We start from the raw sequence: 22,685 nt of genomic DNA, 5'->3' as shown, positions 1-22,685 counted from the left end.
TTCCGACACATTTATATAAGTAATTATTATTGAACGCTATAAATATCTTTGTAAATATATTCCATTCATCCATTTTAAATACTAGCACCTACTTATGATTATGAAATAAATAAAGTTATATTAATTAATATTATTAATCAGCTTTTACTCGTTGATTAATCGACAGCAGAAATTCGACTAAAATTCATTGACAAAAAAACTCGATGACAATCGTAGCATGAGATTGAGGTGGAGATGGGCCGGATATTTGGCCAGACAAGAAGTCGGAAGGACCAAAGGCGTCGTGTAGTGGTGGCCTAAAGAAACGAGGAGGCGAGTGGGTAGACCATAATTCCCATGGTCAGATGTCATGTTTCCAATTGATGCCATCAGCACAGGGCCTAGCTTAAGCAATGAGCTTTGCCGCTTGGGAGGTCCAGCATTGGATTAATGTGGCCTGTTCATTAAAGTCATATGATATTGACAATATTCATTTAATAAAGGTTATTTGGACTTAGAAAAAATGTAATTTACAGAATAGTATAATTTAGTATCGTATGCATAATGTAATTGTTATTGTTTCATATTAAGTTTACTTGTCACGATAAAATATTCATGGGCGTATAATGTACAAATACTTCAAAGGACATCTAGAGGTTAACAGTAGTATTAGTGTTGCTGCTAGTTGAGGTTGTTATATTCAAAGGGTTGCTAATAATTTAACAACGCTTTATTAGTTCAGGTGGCTATTGTTACAGGTATTAGACGACTAAGATTTTATGATTAATAATGCATTCGAAATGAATGATCGTGTTTAATTTTAAGCAATGGCCAAACTTGTATAACCTTTGCCTTAAAATGAATTAAAAAAAAAATTGTGACTTCAAGTAATAATATTTATGCACGTTGTATGTAGATTAATAACACATAAAAATAATATGTACTTGCTTTAATTATTTCTATTTAACTTTTTCGTTGCTTTCAAAAATGTTGTGTTATTGTTATGTAATTGTATTATTGCACAAATTGAAATAAATCGAATTTGAATAAGCCTCATTTCTGTTTTTTTTTTTTGTGTAAACCGAGTCCTTAAAAATAGGTTAATCTAGGGCTACCAGTTCACCCGTTTTCCCTGGACACGTCCTATTTGGAGTTTCGATTTGAATTACATATAAATATTTTACTCCTAATTTTCTAAATAGATAATGGGCACCTTAAATTAAATTGACCTTTTATTTTCCATGACAGCGTAGTAAGTATTTCAAATTTCATATAAGATATATTTTTTCGTTATGATGTTAATTATATAAAGAACTCGATCGATAAAATTTAGGAATAGTTAAGCTAATCTGAAAACTTTCATCTCGCTTTCATCTGTACGGGACATATTATAATACAAAAATGTGTGCACTCTATTCTCTTAATCGTAAAGGGAGGCATTCACGCGAAACGGACAGGTAAAAAAAATATCATTTTTTAGTTATATTTGAGTATGATGCACTTCTACCTGTCAGAAACACAGTTAATTTTTTTTTTATCGTATCACATCTCATTAACGAAATATGCTCGTAAGCAGTTTAAAACAAGCGTAATAAAATTAAAAAATATTTATATTTATTTCTCTTAAATAACGGACTTTATCTAACTAAAAAAAAGCAACTATTCTCCAGTCCTACGGGAAGTTAGTACAGAAAAACGTCAAAAACATTTTACTGGTCCGACCTGAGATTTGAACCTGCAATTTAGGGAAGCGCAGCCAATATCTGATATTCTCGTATAACAGAAATAAATGAAACAAAATATTTTATCTGTGTATTTATTCTTTGACGACATTCCATCCTTAACTAATGTGCATAAATAGGAAAACGTTATTTACAAATACAATTATTTTTTAATTAATTATATATAAATAATAGCGACAGCCAGCTGCCGCCGTATTTATACGCCTGAACGATGATGTAGAAAATCATGTACCATGTCAAATAACATTGAGCCATAAAAAAATGTTTTATCAAAATATAAACATTTATAATTATTATTATTTTGTTTTAGCCGATACTCTTTCCATGTCGACGTAATATTAATCATTTAATTTTAAACAATTATACTTTAACTTACACGAAATAATTTAATATTATACAGTTATATTTAATAATAGATACAATGTAGTTGCTGATGTTTTTAATTTATGAGTTATTCAATATGAATTTATTACATTACCTTATATTAATAATAGGCAACAAAAAATATTATTTTATGAAATGAGGTTATATATAATTAATTACAGTCTGAGTTATTATGAACTAAATTTTATAAAATTAAATGTTACGACCAAAAAAGACCCAATCATTTTTTTTAAAATTATTATGTACAACAGATATTTTCATACTTTTGAAAAACGAACGTTTCAAATTAGTAAAATAATTTTATGAACATTATACGTAGAGGAACATCACGAAATGAGAAATTAGCGAAATACTAAAACTAATACAAATATCCTACCGAATACAACAACTATTCGAATTCACTTTAAAATTAAAAATGTATATTTACAAGACGTTTTAACTTAGTCTAAATAGTGAATTGTGCAAAGCGCATAAATTGAGGTAATAACTTAGCGTGTAATGGTGACTAATATTTGACTATATCAAAGAAACGATCTCGTATACCCAAAGCCTAAGGTAACAGAATTGTCATGGATATCAATTGAAAAAAAACGATAAATTCGTGCCAAAATAGAGGCGACCTTTAGGTTAAACAAGTGGTAATTTATTGATACTCCAGTTAGAATCGTAAAGCCGTAAATTTTTACGGAGCCGTAAACCGAACCGCCTAGTGTTTAATGACGTCATTATATAACAACGCCACTCCTTGTGATGATTTTCGTGGTCTGATCTTTTTTATCTTCTTCGATATTTAGTTTTGAGGCCTGTATTTTTTTCCACGTTTCACCCAATGCTTTGCTGAAGTGGTCGTCTACTCCGCCCTTGGATGTTTGCTTTTCGTTGTCTTTTAATCTCGACGTTTGGATCTGACGCCACGTGTCCCCGAGGGCCTTTGCGAAGTGATCGTCTACCGAGAGGCTGGCGTCGTCAACTTCCATTGCGATTATTTTTGCTGGTTTCGGATCTTCATCGATCTTGAACTGTATGGGGCTACTGGCTCGGTCCTTAGTGTTGGGCTTGGGACCGGGTTGTGAGTTTTCCGCTGGCGAGTTCTTTTTGAACAGGTTCATGTAGTCGTCGCCGAGGGAGCGTCGGAAGTGCTCGTCGATGACAGGATCACACATAGACATGGAACCTGCGAATAAAAACATTCATCAGTGATGTTGATACGGTTCATAAGAATATATAATATAGGTATGTAAGATAGTCAGACTAACGATACTGAGATTTATTGTTAGTCAAATATTTTATCAATTTGTTATAGATTCCTAAAATTAAATTCCAATTCCAAATTAAATAAAAGAAACTTCGCTAACGAGGCTGTCTTAAATTTGTTAAACGAATAATACTTGAATATTGGAAATAATGATCATTATCATCAGCTCACCGGGAGGAGAATCGTTGCTTTTTATAACTGAAGGTCTATTATAGGGAGGAGGTGCCGGTCTTGACCGCAATCGCATATCAATGGGAGCTTCATGCTTCATTCCAGGGTATTCTGGTGGAGCTGAGAATAGAAAAAAACTCTTTAGTATTAAAGAATTACTACCAATATTAAAATCTCGAGTCCATATTATAATACCGGATGGCTCTTCGGTGCAGAATAAAGAGATTTAATATGTTATGTTGGTAGTGCTATTCCAAATATGCCGTAAGATATATTACGGCCGTTAAATTAAATTTAAATTTCGAAGCAAGACTGTTATCTATAAATATTATAGTATCGGTTACATTAATATCACTATCGTTTAATGTTAGTATAACTTTTTTCTTCGGTACGATAACTATTAATAACTTTTTTTATTAATTTTAAGTCAATTATGAGAGAGTGAGCATTTATATCGTCTAATTATCTTCTTTTATGTTAACTTAAAAATACAATGTATTTCGTCTACAATAAAATATCATATATACTTTAACATGAAAAGGAACATTGTTTTGTTATAAATGTACCAAAAATAGAAAAGAAGCAATATTTTATTTCATGTTCAATATTCACATATCCATCAAATTTATTCCATTAAAGGACACCGACATGGTTTAACTTATATATTTTTTTTCCATAATTACATTTTTTTAATGAAATATATAACGTAATGTGACTAACATAATATAATCATAATACAAAGTTGTATTAGATTAGAAGCATACGGAGAATATTAATAAAGTACTTAAAAAATACGTTTTGTGCTATTTTTATAATATTTTTCGAGAATGTGACCCTTTTAAAAATACGGTGTTCTATAAACATTAGTGCAACAGATACGACGACGAAGAACACGTGCAAAAGCTTTCCATCGGAAAACAATTATCGAACCGCGACTGTGTTTTGTTTATATGGTTCTGATACCTATCTCAAATGTCAATGACCTTTCAACAAATGCAAACAAAATCATATCATGCGAACTTTAGCTGAAACATTTCTTAAAATTACGAATATTTTTGCCATTTTTTATACACTGCACACGCACTGACAGTAAGATATCCTTTAGTATAGTATGAATAATATTATTAATAAACACTAAAAAAAACCGTATAAAGATTTATTTTAATAATTTATTTAATTTAATTTAAAAATCATAATGCCCTTAAGAGCCTATTTGTTCGTTGCATATCAGAACAGATAATTAAATAGTGCTTCCGTCGATAATATATTATTTATAAATGTTATCTGTGTCGTCGATCTAATGGTTTATAACATCGGAAATAACGAAAAGCCTAACGATAATAAAGATTGTAGGTACTTGTGTTTGCGCAGACGCTCGTGTCCAATAACATGGTCGAAGTCGGTCAGGGGGACATCAAGGTAAATATTTTCTTTCCATGACTAATATTTTATTCAGTAAATCGCGTATGATAAATATTTATAACATGTCGATATTTGGAATAATATGTAAATTTCACGTATCACTTTGTCTTTTATCGATAATAAAAACGAAGCAAGGACTCTGCACGTTATATTTCATAAGTTTATTTATATAGGACAAGGACGTTTTATTTTGCAAGGTATAAATGTGAACGTATATACCGGACTTGTTAGGAACATCATGTATTATTTGAAGTGACACAAATTTCATTCATATATTTGAGCAATGACTCAAATCAGTTAGTCATCAGATCATTTACGTTCTGTGTCTATCTCCGTGTTCTTATAATACTACATGTATTATTTCTAGTAAGTTGTATTTCTTATATACTATATAATGATACATGTTTTTTTTTATAGATAGACAGTCGAGCATATTGTGCAATATGGTAAATATGTATTGATATTAAATGATCATCTTCGTCCATTGACATCTTACAGAGCAACGGTTATAAGAAATATAAACGTCTTCAATGAACCATCAATCATTGCAATTAGTGATATATATTATTAAACATAATAACTATTATGTTTAATAAGTGGGTGGTATTCACCGTCACTCGGACGGGTTTACATAACGCCTTAACACTGATAAACAAATGAATTGTTTATGTTTTATTAATTAAAAATATCTCAACCTACCTTTACCATTGAGTGCTAGATTTGCGGGTGCATCGTCAATTTCGTCCGACAGTTCACCGTCGCTATGACGCTGCGCGCGCGCAATTGATGATGATACGCTACGACGCTCGTTGAACGATTGTGACCGTAGCGCCATTTTGCCATTCTCCCTGTAAGTTAAAAAAGTAGATATTTAATTATATAAAAAAATATAATAATCTAAACTGTGTTTGAATTTTTATTTATTAACGTTGCTATAAGAATTCAAAATGATTTTGAATTAGTGTAGTTCTCACTCTTAATAGTGGTCAATAAAAGTAATTTATTCCTTATTAAATTATTGCTTACTTTGGCCTGTATTCTGGTTGGCGCACGGAGCGCCGTTCTCGCCTCCACTTTCCGGTGAGCTCCTTGGTCTGCGCACGCGGCGCCTCAGGGGACAGCGTGCGGTCACCCTCCGATTCGCCGCTAGAGGCCGTACTCGGAGTTTCTGAAATAAATCAAAGTTTATATTAATTTTATATTAAATTTAATTGCAAATAAAAGTAATTAAATAGAGCATTAAATAATTGTCTGATATGCTATGGCTATTGGAAAATTTCACGCTGCTTAGCAGGAACACAGGAGTTTAGTTTAATACTAAAATTAAGTTATAATACTAAAACTACTCCAGACTATAACTCTAAAATAATTACTGCAGTAGTTTAAATTGAACTTTCCTACAATTATCAAATAAAATGCAATACAACAGCTTGCATTCATAACTGTACTACTTAACGAGAAACATGTTAACTATAATTTTCTGTTCACATGTACGAATAACGTGTTTTGATAAGAAATATTTAATTTTTTCCAAGAAATGAAATTGCTAGTTATGATATATTATACGCCGTTTTCAAAAAAATCATTGTTTCTATTCTCCTTTCCATATAAGCGTCAAGTTGGTGTTAGAAGTAGGTGCGGTAATATTCGAAGTGATTACAATCAAACCGGCGTCTGTCGTTTTACTATTATTAAGTTAGTTAGTCACTAATTATCTGAACCATTATTTTATGTCATCTATCTATTCATAATGTTATGCTTATATTTATACCATCTATTAGATTCTCAAATTTATTTAAATAATTATAATGTATAACACAGCAAAACAATTCGTATTAACTTTGTTATAAATATGTATAACTATAGTGTTCTTGTTTGCTTCGGAGCCGGATATTATAATATAATTGTTATCATAGTTATGTACTATCAAGTGAACAAGTGTGTTCAATTATGTATATGTTTCGTATTATCGTTGCCATAAGTGTTAACAATTATTTAGGAAAATAACTAAGCATTTAATACACCATTGAATGTAAAGTAGAAAAATTAATGTAGTTCAGTATTCAAAAAGTTAATTTAGATACCTTTATTTGGAGACGCCATCCACGGTTGCCATAGAGGCATATTAAACTTAGGCGACTGAGGAGGTTCCATTGAACGAAATTCCAGACTACTTAAAGAAGTCCGAGCCAAAACAAATAAATAATGCGGGAGTTCCATCATCGCGACACCATAAGAAAATTCGAAAAAACACTCAGAATCATGACATATTAAAACACCCAAATTTTCAATTGCACTTAAACTTTGCACTTCAGAAAACTGCCAACAAAACAATCAATCCTTTTGGAAATTGGAGCGATTTCTATATAGACAACACATTGGCGTCCCTGCACAGGTAACACTGAAGGTCGACTGAATAAAAAACGAGCTGGAAGAGATTACATTGGAATAAATAAATGAGATGAACAAAAAATAAACCGAAAAGGAAAAAGAGCATCATGCAACATCCACGCGGCCGGACGTTGCGGCGCTTCCTTCGAACCTTGTGGTACAGGGTGCGAATAAAGTGTCGATATCAAACTAATAGCCTACGTTCAAGCTTTCCACTTTGATAAAAAACTTTATAATGTTCATAACGAGAGTGCACACGTATTTGAATGCCTATTGTTATGGTTACTCGGAAATATGCTGATAACTGTCATCGAGGGCACGATCTTCATGTGACCTCATCTCGTTTGCACAAAGAAACAGACGACATTACACATTTTTGTGTTATATATTCATGACCTAATTTTGTGAACGCTTTGTTCTAGTGTTGTATATCCGATTGTATCTTTGTAATTATTTTGTTTTATTGTAGACTCTCAGTAGATTGCTAGATCTTTTTTCGTAGAATTCATGGTTCAAAATTTGTAAGGAATATTTATTACCAGCCTGTATAAGAATATATCAACCTGTTCGGCCCATTCATGAAAGTGCGTGAGCGCAGGGTGCGGGGATTAATGAACCCTCTTTACTCTTCGCCCTTCCGTCGCCCATACAGCCTGTCTCTATAGTAAATGCAACTTTGAACTTTATTATTTTAGCACTAAAGTTATATTTGGTTTAATTATTGAATCTATACTTGAGAAGCAGTGACATTAAGCGAAACAGAGTCGTATTTGGTTTGTAACAAAGTATAAAATGATTTGCGAAAAACACGACTAATGATCAAGTTTAAATTACGGTGGTTGTATCCTTGGAAGGTTGTTTTATTTTGATGCGCGCGGGCAGGGAGAGTGGGGAGATGGGCGAAGTTGAACTGTGAGAAGTTGCCGCGTTATACCATCGTATAGGCATTAGGTTTTTATTGTCTAATAGAGCGAAGGTAAAAGGCTGCCGACAGGTAGACTGAGGATGGCGCCGCTAGATTAATTAAAGTCTGGTACTAATACAATAACGCACCTAGACTTCGAAATACATCTTCGTGTTACACAACTATTATTCAGGAATGCGTTTCGTTTAGATTACATGTATAATGTAATCAAAGAACCAATTACTAAACCGACTAATTTCATGCTTTACTTAGCATCTTTACTAGCGAGCAAATAATCAGTATAACTTTCGATTTGATAATAATTGTATGAGATAATATCGGGGAGTAAACGGCCCAGTGGTTAGAATGCGTCAATCTTAACATATATACGACGAACATTGCGGGTTTTAATTCGAAAAGAAAATCATCATATGCTGCACCGTGATAGAATAAGCTCCAAAACCGCTCACTAAAAGGAAGTGACCTCAGCTCATCTGTGGGGCATTCAATTTCCTTTTATATGAGATGTTTAAAAAACCTTTCATCATCATACAATTTCTCGAGTTCCAGACATGACGCCGAAGGGAAATATATTTTAAATTGCCCGTGGAGTGTAATTAACAGACGGCGTTTTATTTCTTTCAGTTTCTTTTTATTTGGTTCGCCGCGCCGCCCATTCAACCGGAGCGCCAGTCTTTGGACCGGCTACCTGACTATCATAATCCACAATGGACTGACAAATAAAATTATAATATAGATGCATTTAACTAATGGCTGTAGATTATTAAAATATTACTATTGTATAAGTTAGAACTCTCTTTTTAGTGAAATAATATAGAATACCAGAATTATTAATATCTGTACATAAACATAGTTTTGACAACTAGTTGGTACAATATTCCAATTGATTAAAAAAGGACGATAATCACAAACGTGCTTGTAATTAAATATTGTTTTTTTTTTTTAATTTTTTTATTTTGTTTGAGAATAAGTATACATTGGCATTACACAACGCAGTCTTTGCCAATAGGCAGTCTACTATGGGATTTAAAGAATTATGTTTTGTGCATGTTACGACATACGGGCTTATTCTTTACATCAGCTTACATGTCTCCTCTAAAAGGTAGATTACATTACGTATAATTGATACTCTATACTGGCAAACATACCGTATTATATGTTTAGTCATTTAGTACATGAATTAAAACGTAGGACGACTTTTATATCGCGTCTTACACTGGGTTTTCACAAAACATATTTCCATCACAATGCTACATTCAAGTGCTGTGAGATCTGTCGTTTCAAGGATTCGGCTCATACGTTGATATGTCAGCGAGTCTCTTGACAAGGAAGAGATTTTAAACGAAGAACCCATATATCATATCGAAACAGCTTAAGGCATTACTCATGTATAAAACATTTAAAAATTTAATCAAGTATATGATTTAGGTATCGAGAAAATAAGATACAATTTTAATTTAATTCCCTAAATTATATTTCATATGGCCTGCGGCACAGCGCGGTACGGATCGAAGGATGCGAGTAATTCGGTGGCGGGCTGGCGAGCATGCGCATCCGACGTGCGCTGGTTGCTTAGGGCAGTATATTTGCACGCACGCATTATCGATTATTTACCCGGATGGGGAAAGGGATATAGCATTTGTTCGTCGAACAAATGAGAATATATTATTTGATATTTATAAATATACATATGATCATTCAAAGCTCAAATCTACGATACCTAATAAGAATTGTCTAGGATAGATTTGCTTGCAATTACGCTTAAAAAATGCAAATTCAAATTTATTAGCTATGGAGAAATGAATATGGATTTTGAAATTCGAAAATGGGTTTACAATAACTTTTGGAATTATAAGTATATATATATATATTTTTTTTTATTTATTTAAAATAGGTACCTATATATACATAGGTCGCCATAGCGTCGCCAACGTTGATATTATAATTTTATCATTATATCCGTTATATTTAGACGATTTACGAGACTAGATTATGCATTATACGTTGCATTAAAGACATTGTAAGTATACAGTAGGAGATAATTGTATTCAAATTCTTCGTTGCGTGAAGCCAGTAGCCGCGTCCGCGCGTCCGTGGCCGCGGGGCCGGTGCATGGTTATCCAACATCTCAGATAACAGCCGCATTAATGCCGATATGTAAGTATCCACGCAACACGCACGCAGTTTTAGAGGAACCACGCGAACTTGGCAATGCAGTAGCTCATATATTTATTTTAAACATGACATCGTTGACTTACAAGTGACGAGTTAAAATATACTCTTTATAATGCTAGTAAATTAAGTATGCTATAAATGTGAAAGTATGTTTGAATGATTGCCCTACATCGCACAGTTTGACGGATTTTAACGAAAAGTACATGTTAGTCGTTGTATAATGATAATTTATTTCAATGGTTTTACAATTTATTATATATTACAAGCTACCCGTACCGAATTCGCACGGGAAAAGTTTATACAATATTACCCTTCCGATTTTAACCCCTTGAAATTTCCGAAAATCCTTAGTAAGCGTCTACGTCGCGAATGAAGTCACTACGGTCAATTTTAAGTCGATCGGACCTATAGATTCGGAGATCGCGTGATAAATCAGTCAGCATAATATTTCGTTTATACATAAATTGATTATCAAGTTATTTATATGTAATATTAAATTTTTTACGACGATACATATACTGGTTTTATTAAATATGATACGAACTCCATTTAGATGAAATTGATATTAAAGGAAAATTGATATTTTTTTGAATATTATAAAATATTATATACCTTCGTATTAACGCTTGAAAAGTCGACTATTAATATAATGTTTGCTACATCAAAACATTATAAATACTTTCTAATATTGTATTCTATCGAGTGATCATCGTTGGACACATCTGACATCTGTTTACGTCGCGAAGTAATATTATTATAAGGAAGGCGGATGCAAGCAGCGAAAGTGCGGGAAGCGCTCAAAACAATTCCGCATTCCGCACTTTGATATAAGTACGGGTACGTGTGAACAGTCAGACCTACTTTGTTATATATAGGCTTTTAAAGCGACGGTTATTTTCACTCGTTTACGGCACAATCGAAGACAGTTATGAGAAACTCTGATTGACGATCGGTGCTGATTCACACACATTTGTACACAATCTTGAATGAATAGCAAATATCTTAGGGATGTCAAATTATCATCCATACTAATTATACTTTAAAGATTGTTAGAATCACTATTATTATTGAATCGGCATGGTACGCTTGATTTCAGACTTTTTATCATTGTCTACCATCTTACTACCGTTAATCACGACATAATATAAAACAAAGTCGATTCCCGCTGTCTGGCTGTACCTATGAATGCTTACATCTTTCAAGCTACGCAACGGATTTTGATGCGGTTTTTATCAGATAGAGTGATTCAAGAGAAAGGTTTATATGTATAATACACGCATAATATAGTAGAGAAACACCGATAATTTTAGAGGTTTCTAATGTGATGTCGTAAATATTGAAATGTTTTTGAGCTTACATTGCAAACGCTGGCTGAATCATACGAGACCGATCTATAAGGATTAGTACTGTATTGTAATTAGATAACCAATTAAGTACATTAAATACCTTTGCATTTAATATGGATCAATATGAAAATTTTCGAAGATTTAAAATGCAGGGATAGCGGTTTGCATTGTCTAATGACAAAAAAGCTGTGTACGCTGGGATATTAAGATATTCTGTAGTATATTTAGTTTCAGCATTGCACCCGTGCGAAGCCGGGGCAGGTCGCTAGTTCTTTCTATAATTATATAACTCTTATGTACGTGTACATATGTAACTGAACTCCTAAGCTATTGGACTGATTTCGATAATCTTTGGATGGTTTAGATCGGAGCCGGTGGCGCTGCGACCGGAAACTAAAAACAAATATGTATATTGAGTATCCTCATAACAACCGAGAGAAGTCGCGACGGGCAGCTAATATAAATATTATAAAATTTAATTTGTACTATAGATTAATGTATAGTACAAATTAAATTACATAAGTAAATAAATTTTATTAAATTCTAATGTGTCAGTACTTAGTAGGTATAAATCTGAATGTAGTTGTTGAAGTCAATAAAAATAATAAGTGCTTAATAATATTTTCCCCTTAAAATCGATATTTTATATTGATACAAAATCATCAATCATCATTTTTTCAAACAACTAAAGCCATCTGTTATAAAACTTGTAAGACTTATTTCTGTGTTTACAGCGCCATCTATAATAAAAAACGTACCTTTATAAGTTGACTCGTTTTACCTACAGAGGGAAGCACAGTTGATCGCGTTTCTAATTTCAGTATCTATAGAAACCTTGTTTGACCAGCAAAAAGTATGCTTAAAATATGTGAAGGCTTTTACGTGACTTGATGATCTAAAGGAATCATGAGATGAAATAAAATGTTGCTTGTTTAATGGACAACATTAAAGATTTATAGATGAATGAAAAATATCAAATATTAAATTTTATTTTTATCGTTCTTTACTATGGATATTTATTTTATAAAAAATCTTATCTGGTCAATTCGAATATTTATGGCATTTAGTATATTTTTTTAAATTAGTCTCTAATCATAGGACTTGACAGTATCGTAGGAAGTCAGAGTTGTTAAAAACAAATCCTTTAAATTAAGATTTTACTGTGGCGTCTCTTTTATTAACATACAGAGTATACATATTTGTTAATAAAGTAAACTTAAATATTCTTTAATTAATTTTAAAATGTCATCAAAAGTGGTAAAACTGTAGCAGAGGGTTTTATATAAAACGATTCAATAAAACTGCGCTCTTACAAGCTTAATATTTACGATTAAAATTGTATTTTTACACAGAATGAGTTTTACTGTTTCTCAAGACTTTCCCACATGTGCAATGTGTTAACATCTAACAGTATCATGGTTAAGCTGAGATGTTTACACAGTGATGATGAATTTCTTAGCCATTCGATATGACTCGCCGATATTGTAGAGTCCCAAATTCTCATTTTAATCCGTTCTATTTCGACCGATCTGACATTTTGTCGTATTATCGATGGAACTACGATGTTTACACTATTTAAAACGATCGCTTTAGTTAGTGTAGACGATAATAAAATTCTCAATAAACAGTATAAGTATAGTCATGTCCAGTGATGCAACAGTCGCTTATTCATTTAGGCATGCCGCGCCTAGGAATGTTGTGCAATAATAATTAAGTAAATATTATTTTAAATATACGAAGCGAAATATCGAATGTATATCGCGGAGAAACACCAATAAATACCTAGACAAATGTATAGACGCTGCATTATATTTTTAATTAGGAATAAATCTACACACCTTTTCAATAAGAGACAAATTCATACATTGTCGAAAAATTTATTATACTAATATGATAATGAGAATAGTATCATTAAACCTCTTCAAAACCTATCACTATTAATATTAGTACCAATAAATATTACGATAAAGAGCAGGATATTCGCGAATATGTGTAATAATTGTGCAAACATTTTACGTTTCAGTCGCATATCTACAGAACGGACTCTACTATTTACGTTATTATTTGCATCTAAATGTCCTACACTTATGTTTACTGAGCTTATGGTCAGCCTTAAAATATTTTGTAGAGAAGCGAGAAGCAACTCGTGTTTTCTCGTCTAATAACATCAAGACGTAATTTGAGAACGTGAGGCTGTAACGCATTGCTAGAGACCTCTCGAATCTCCCTTTTCAATGTTTGTGAAAATAGAAAACAATTATTATTGTAAGCATTAGATTATCTAACTTTCAATGTCAAGAGAAATGCAAATCTTCAATTTATGCTAATATTGACGGACATCTAGCGAATTCGTTTGTACGTTGGTTTTAATGTACGCTTTGTATTTCTGTCCCCCTGACAACGTGAACGATGATCAAATGAAAAGTAACAACAACTTAATCTTTGACAACAACAAATTAATTAGATAATTAGGAATAATCGATGAATTGTTTTGGTGTTGAAATAGTTTTTTATATTCCATAGGCATAAGCGAATTCTTCATAGGACTACTCTTTAGTTTATTGCAATGGAACCATGTCAGGGCTGCCACGTACGGACACTCGGTATATACATGGTGCTATTCTGTTATGCAACACGAAGGTCGTATATATATCGGGGCGTGGACTTAGGTTTGGAATAATAGTTGAAAAAAAAAAACAAATAAACACGCAAAGGAATATCATTTACGGCCACTAGTAGACAACCTGTAATACCAGTTTTTTTTTTTATTTTGTCATCCTGGCGATATTATGCCAGGATAATAAATATTAAATTATTGTATTGTCATCGGTCATTAGTAGGTGTGAGATTTTGAAGATGATGAAAATCATGTTGAATGATTCCGTTACATACATTAATGCGTTAAAATGTTTTATGTTAAATCGTCTACGTAATTTTAAAAGATAACATATAAAAAATTTATATGTATTTATAATATTATATTTTTTAAATTTATTAACGAATTTTTATAGCAGACTATTGAGTAAATAGTCTTAGTAACTATTATTTTGAGTTAATTTTATTTTAGTCTTAAGTATTTTTTGTATGAAATTCTTACTTTATGAAAATGTTTTAACAAAAAGTTTATAATTTATCTGAATTGTTTATAATCATGTTTTTATTACAGGAAATGAAGATTAACTAATTATTTTGCAAATTGTTTTGTCTATATACACTTCGAGGACACAAAACAAAATGTTGTTTTAATAGTTAAAGTAGAAAAGCTTAATAAATGAACCCAAATAATTAATAGTTCTACAAAATTAAATGAATTAATAATAATAATTAAATAATTTTTATTTTGAAGTGTAATTGCTTTTTCGGTTAGTTATAATGCTAAATTTGTATGCACTTTTATTTTGTTTTGATAATTACGTAAGAAGTCTACTTAGCCATATATATATATTGGGATTATCATTGATAAAAAAAACCGTTTCTACTTTATTTAAATTATTACTTAAATCCTTTGTTATATAAGGACTATGTGCAAATCCGCCTGGATCACACACTAAACAGTTATTTTACCAAATCTGGTGAGCAAGTATGTATTAAAAATTCCATCATTAGTGACTCATAGAATATACTTCATGCAGTACCAGTATCTAGACGAAGGTTACCATGAGGTGGTAGACTAACTCGTTAACCTTCCAAAATAAATAAAAAAAATGCGAGTCGAATGGCAAACTTACAAATATGAACACATTAATTAAAACTCCCATAAAAAACAAATTCTCAAAACGAAGCCATTTGTCAAAATTTAGACATTCAGAAATCGTAAAAATTACATTTACCTATTACGTACAAGAACTTTCGAATAGGAATACTAGAAAAGTTATACAACGTTAGCTGTGTATGTACATTTTAAATTAAATATAAAACAATGCATGTTTGATATCAGAGTGCTCTTATTTTTATTAATATTTAACGATGAAAGTTGTACATTCCGTTTAGTGATGTGACAGGACATCACAAAAATGCACGTGCGTGATGCGAAATGTATCGAAGGAATCCGATAGCAATGAAGTCATCATATAGTAGAATTTCTAATGGCAATGGATTCCATTTCGTTGGCAGCCAAGCGAGAGTGCAGCTATTCGAACTATTCGGGCCGTCTCGCGTATTGTCTCAACCTTAGAACAGTTATCACCAGCAGTGGTATGAATCGATCACATTACTGTACGCGTCGGCTGATGCACGTCAAATTATTACAAATAAAATTATTATTGATGATACATAAATTAAATCCAATTTGCTCGTGTTTTATTTCATTGGATATATTTTTTTTATATTGATAACTTTAAAGCAAATTTAATTTCGAGAAATACTCACTCATATGTCACAAAGTTTTTATCGAAATGAGTAAAAAAATATTAGCTAAGGCTAGCTTTATGTTGTTTATTGTATTACATAAGGTATGCTTGATGTAATTTCTACTGTCTATATTCTAAGGCCGTGATCTAACACTTCGCTAATTACAATTTTATATGTATCGGTACACGGCATTGCAAATGAGTTTACGAATTCCACGAATACCTAAGTAATAATTATTATTGCTGTTATTGGGTTTTCAATTGGTTTTCTATAACAATCAACCCAATAACGTTAGAATGATTGATTAAGTACAAGGTTTTCGTCGTAAAATAGATTTTCGTTTTTCAAATATCTTCAAAATTTGCATCGATTTATTGAAGCATTTGAAGATATTTCTAATAACTCTCCTAAAAAAGAACGAAAATATCACAGCGCCTTTATGACTTCCGTTCATTATTTCGTATTAATTGCATTAATATGTAAAATAATATAGAATAGAATAAAGAGACATTTTAAGCAACGGAATACGGAGGAATTTACAAAAAAATTAAGTCTTGTTAAATTGGTGAAAAGTTAACATTATGATGTCAAAGGTTATGAAAACATATTTTGTGACAACAATAGTGATCAACGATTGCATTCCTAAGAATGTTAGTAACTGTAGTCCGCAACGCAACCTACATTCTGCATTCTTTTCGAAACCGTAACACGCCGCCTCAGCGTTCCGGATATTATTGTACACGCTATATTCATCCCTACTACAACCTAATAAAGTACATTTCGATGTGAATAATCCGATATAATGTCAGGTATTGAATTTATAGAGAGCTGTAAAACGGCTACATACAAAGTAGCTTATGATGATTGATATGAGATGTTGATAAGCGAGACGAGATTTCGAATGGCAGTGCTAGCCTCGTAGTCGTTTCAAATCAGCGCTGGGTGCTACGTATTGTTAGCGGTAGGTGGTGTTGTAATACGGCGCAAATATTGCGAATAGCATTCGGTTAGTGGAAGGCAGAGGCACGGAGCGTCAGCTCGGACGAGGCCGGCCAAATTCCTGAGCGCTTTCTCTGGTAGTCCGTCGCATGCGCACGCACGCCGAGCAACGAAAGTAAATGACGATGCGGCTCGAGCCCGCGATTCTGTCATCGCATTGCATAATTATTTGCTACCCGACAATTGTTTGTAAACAACCGACGACAAGAACTTATCGTTTGACAACTCGCGTGCCCAAATGCGTGATTAGATATGTCATTAGATACCCACATTTATCAGCCCATCTTTATAATGGCACAACTAGCTTAGTTAAATAAGAGAAATTGGATGTATGCGATTTATCAAGTGAATAGAGAGATATGCGTTAATTTTTTAAAGAAAAAAATTTTGTTGATAACGAAAACGCTTTCAGTTATATTTAAATAAAGAAAATGTACTTGCTGGCGTAATAAATTATACAAATGTATTCACAATTCATTGGTATGCGGAAATCTCTGACATATAAGTATGTATATATTAGTCAACCAACAGTGTTATGGGTCGATGATCATCTTGCATTTAAGGTCTAACAACCAAAATAAACTCTCTTAAGCTGATTTCTTATGTAATATTAACGATACGTTATTTTACATAAATCATTCATATAAGTCATATATTTACTTTGAAACTTATAAAATTTGTTATGGGGAAGTTTTTATATAACGCCATGTAGGCAATTTTAGCATCCATGAGTAAAACAAATCGTTTCTTACATAAATAGTAACCAGAAAGAAAGTAAATTATCATATTAAAAATAACACTATAATTATAAAATTTCTTGATGTTTCAATCATGACAGTTTTGTCGTGTTTTGCGACCCCACGTTACCCGGACGTGTTGGTTGAATGCGCGACAGAAGAAAAAACAAACAATCACTCACAGTGAACGAATGAACGATTGGAAAAGCCAAAGCACTCAGTTAAATCGAAGTCTTTATCGTGAAACAAGTACTATCCGACAATGTAATGCATTGTTCATCAGTCGAGGAAAACATGTTCGTTCTCCTGTTTGTGTCAGGTTAGCTGGCTCGTGAACAGGATACTTTAATAAATGCAAGTCACGGTCGGAATGTTGGAAACATTTAAAGACAACAATAAGATATCAATCGCATACACAAACGACCACCAATTCTTTAAATTATAATGATTAGATTATATAGGATGCGGTCACATTTATTAAATGTAATGAAATACATTTATATAAGCTTATTTAAAACAAATATATTTTTGTCGTACATAATATGTATTTAGTGTCCTTTTATCGACAGTTGTCCATGTTGTCGTTTGTAAATATACAATATATAAAGATGACGTATTAGCTGATTTTTTTTTTATCTATTCCACAGTTTAATGTTCTCTATATCACAAGGAAAATGATTATTATAAGTACTTAAAAGTTAAATAGCACAGCAATGAAGATAAGTAGATGACAAAAAAATTTAATAATATGAAATTGAAAACTTTGAATGTAATGAAGTGTATTCGTACAGGGAAAATAATCTCTCTATATTAGTATATATTCTTCTCTTTCTAACACTCTACTCAATGTATCCGTATCCTTACAACAGATGACGATTTACAATGTCAGCTGGAATCTGGAATGTGACCCGCCTACAAGGCCGCGCGTCGAGTATTGATGGCAATAGCCATTCAAACAAATATCAAAACTAAAGAGCAAGGGTACGCTAATTAAAATTATTATTACGAATATTTGCTACAGCTAATTCATAATACATAACGTATATAACCCTAATAAAATGTGTTCGCATACTTCAATGGAATTTCTAATATAAATTTCTCACAAAATTGTACTGTTCCGATTTTGCTTCAATATAACACGGCATTTATACACATGTTAATTTTATATTTATTTCTTTTAAAGTATAATCTATAGGTATATTATATATGTAAAGGTAACTCTATCTTTCTGTCGGTACTTTATGACCAAAACACTGAACCGAATTTTATAAAATTTGCTAGGAAGCAAGCTTGAACTCCAATACAGAACGTAGGTAGGCCCCTACTTAGGCATACTTTTTGCCTAAAACCTGACGCCCACCACTAAGACGCGAGTGAAGCCGCAGGCGACAACCTGTATGAAATAACTTATAAACAAAGATAATTTTATTTTTGTCTGTAATTTATTTCATATTATGTAATTTTTCGAGCTCTTTTTATTGAAATAACAATCTAGCTGTCTTGCTATAGAACACATAGAGATTTTTTTTTATTTGAATTAAATACATGTTGTTAATAGGCCTACTGGCATTAAAATATTCAAATCATGCCTCAACACATTAGTCTGTCATAAAAATATAGATACATTGTGAGAATTCAGTGTATTTCAAAATCTAAATCCATGTTGTTTAATCCATTAATACTCTGAATGAACTAGTACAGTGTGATGTTCATCAACCTATATATATAATATACGAACCTCATCAAATTAAATACATACTTAAAAAATATTTAATACCTATGCTACGTTTTTTAATTTTCTTGCATAGTCAATACTATAGTATATTACAGCTCAGAATTGAACTATATTCAAAATTTTAAGTCTAACTCATCACAGACAGTTAGTTAAAAATCAATTACAAAGTTGCACCTTCACAGACATTGCTCGAATCTAATTAATAGAAATATATTAGTTAAAAAAAAAAACACGCGAAAGATAAAAAAATACCCACTTAAGGACGTGGGGCGGTAGGTAGGCAATTTGTAATACCTGTCTTTTTTTATTTTGTTATTCTGGCGATCCTGGTTAAGGTACTGGGACAACATTTTATTGTACTGTCATTAGTCATTATGTGTGCCATTTTCAATTTGTCTTGAAGATGGAGAAAATCACTTTGAAAGATTCCGTTATACATCTAAGGTTCAACCAAAACTAAGAAGAGCGTGGTAATTAAAAGTGTTTATTTTAATAAATTATGTAACAAGAACACATTAGGACGAATCTGTGATTATCTGGTCTAAAAGGCTAAGTCAAAGTTCAATAATGATATAATTTGCTTATTGTTAAAATAACTGTACTGACTATAAAATTGTTCTAGTTTTTAAAGTAGTATTTTTAATGTCAGCAGTGGTCGTTCTATGACCGGGACGTTCCACGGGTTTCTACGGGACGGGACCTCTGAGTAGAAAAATTTATAGATTTTTTTTTTATATAAGAGAAACATAGTCATTTTGTTACGATCAAGGGAATCACAATTTGCTACCGTATATGGTTTACATAAACCACACTAGCGGAATCTTAATTTTAAACTGAAATTATTTATGTGTGTAGCGACGTTTCGCATATCTACATAAAATGTTGCAGAGATTTCGAATGGCCTTGAATGATTCGATGATTGATACTAAACTTGGAATTGTCATAGATTTAGACATGGCAAGATTTTTCTATGCATTTTGCTTTGCGAAATTTTCATCGTCAGTCCGTCGAGATGCAAGAGAATGCTTTGTATTAACTGGTTTACTAGATGCGTGATTATCGTCGAGCTGATCTTGTTTGCAATTTTAAAATTACAATTAAAAATCGAATTTATGAAGCGGAACAGCTCTTAATTTCAAATTTCACAAATGTTAAAATGTAAACCATTTCTTTATTCTGTATAATTTCTTAGTGTAGAACAAAAAAATATAGACTAAGAAACTTGAACCAGATCATGGTGACAATGTTTACGATTCCACCAAAATTTCCATCAAAAAAAAATCTTACTTTCTTTAACAAAATATCTGAACTGCTGAAAAAGTAAAACAAGAGCCGGTATACATCATGAATAAGTGTGTTTTGTTTCATATTTTAAAGCTGCGACCCTTTGTGTCGAATTACATCAGCCATGTGGGCATATAGTGTATCAACGACTTGCCGCCTGTCATTTCTTTTTGTTTCGGAATCTATAAATAGCTTCTCATAATCTCAAAAAAAAAAAAGTTTCATTTTGCATATGCAGTCTATATCTACCTACTAAGAAATCGTTTATTCATCCTATATCGATTTGGCTGAACTTTAATTGTTTTAAGTTAACTCACCTTTGTAGTATAACATGTAATTGTATAGTCTAAACAGACTATATAATGAGAAAAGGACAAGGATAGTTGTAAGTCCCGGGTTCGAATATGAGTTGTCATCGGCAATTTTTTTCTCGTGTTCTTAGGTAAATGAAAATAGCCAAGCCAATACATCTAGCAACTGTTTAGATTTTATGTCCATAATTTACCAGTTGCTTAATATTCATGGTCACAGCAGAAATACCACGCTGCTACACTGACCTGTATATTAAATTACTTTTTAAAATAGTTACTTACCAAAACCATCGGAATCACTGGCGGGGTAAGCTGGACACGGCTGCACCATTGTTGCTGCGCGCGAGAGCACATCCAGGGGTGATTCTACCTTTTTCATTTTATATTTTCTGAAAGAAAATATTATTTATTTGTAAAATTTGAGAGTCGTACAGTTTGGTTTATTACATCTTTATAAGTACTTAATTAAAACTAGATGTTTGTAGCTATACTATCAAACGAATGCTAGCATTAAATTGTATATTAATATGTAAAATTAGAAATTTATTGTAATCATTATATTCTTATAAATAATCTAAAGTCAATAAGAACGATGAGACTTTAGGCAAATTTTTGTTTTCTGAAGCGGAAACAGACTAAGTCGGGGAGCGTAAAAATATTTGGCTCAACGAATGAATGTCGTTGCGTTAATACATAAAATGGCATGCAAATACCGAGGCGAAAATTCCACGGCACGTAAACGGCTAGACGGTGGACAGACGTCTGAGCTGCGCGGCTATCAAGTAAATAAGAGATGACCGAACAAAGAGTTGTGAAACGTGCGCATACCGTCCCTGCGGGAACACAGCCAATGGACCACTAGTGGATCGGGCGAGCTCTGCCAGTTGAAAATGTGACATTATGATTTGATTAAACTGACACAAATAGTTTAGTTGACAAACATATGTTGCGATTTAGTAATGATGCGACCGATTTCTGTTTGGATTTCGATTGGACTATATTACGATAAATGTTTTTACAATTATAATGAGAGAAAAACTAATTTATTTATACTGATGAAAAATGTGTTATTTATTTTGCTATGATAATGAAGAGCATCGTTACGACGTACATCGTTAATGATTAGAATAGTTTTTTTTATCACTATCCTAATTATTTTATTTTTTTTATCATATTTCATTAAGCGACGTAAGCGATTAAGATACATTCCATACATATCCGACATCATTTCATAAATAAGACCCCGATGAATCTTAATGAATGTAATAAATGACGTGTAATTCCTGGAATGTGGATATACGTATGACATTATACTTTCAAAAGTCGAGATCGTTGTCCGCGGATGAAATAAGGCGAACAAAAAGTTTTGGAGTGATAGTGCGATGACTGCGTTAACGATGAGGAATTTGGTACATGAACCACAATAGAATTTTTCTCGGAGGCGGAGTCACGCGTAGGTACGGGCGTGCGGTATGCCGG

The 22,685-nt window shown here is 32.3% G+C and overlaps 1 protein-coding gene across 1 annotated transcript; it reads right to left on the bottom strand.

Moving 5' to 3' along the window:
* Positions 1-1,781: 1,781 nt before the first annotated feature.
* Positions 1,782-21,981, bottom strand: LOC113393289 (uncharacterized). Its single transcript, XM_026630099.2, has 6 exons — positions 21,920-21,981; positions 21,489-21,595; positions 5,980-6,121; positions 5,653-5,801; positions 3,532-3,651; positions 1,782-3,279 (listed from the first exon to the last, which is right to left on the bottom strand). Exons 2-6 carry the CDS (start codon positions 21,583-21,585, stop codon positions 2,831-2,833), a joined length of 957 nt encoding a protein of 318 aa, XP_026485884.1. The 5' UTR covers positions 21,586-21,595; positions 21,920-21,981; the 3' UTR covers positions 1,782-2,830.
* Positions 21,982-22,685: the final 704 nt, after the last annotated feature.

This window comes from Vanessa tameamea, chromosome 6, assembly GCF_037043105.1.
Source record: "Vanessa tameamea isolate UH-Manoa-2023 chromosome 6, ilVanTame1 primary haplotype, whole genome shotgun sequence".
Taxonomy (NCBI): domain Eukaryota; kingdom Metazoa; phylum Arthropoda; class Insecta; order Lepidoptera; family Nymphalidae; genus Vanessa; species Vanessa tameamea.
Note: the sequence above shows the minus strand (reverse complement) of the source record. Positions and strands in the feature narration are given on the sequence as shown.

Bases quoted from the DNA above. Each gene is read 5' to 3' on its own strand.
- LOC113393289 (XM_026630099.2), bottom strand. From the start codon at position 21,585: ATGAAAAAGGTAGAATCACCCCTGGATGTGCTCTCGCGCGCAGCAACA. The intron at 5,802-5,979 runs GTAAGCAATAAT...TTTAACTTACAG, and splicing joins CAACCAGAATACAGGCCAAA to GGAGAATGGCAAAATGGCGC. The intron at 3,280-3,531 runs GTGAGCTGATGA...TTTTATTCGCAG, and splicing joins AAGCAACGATTCTCCTCCCG to GTTCCATGTCTATGTGTGAT.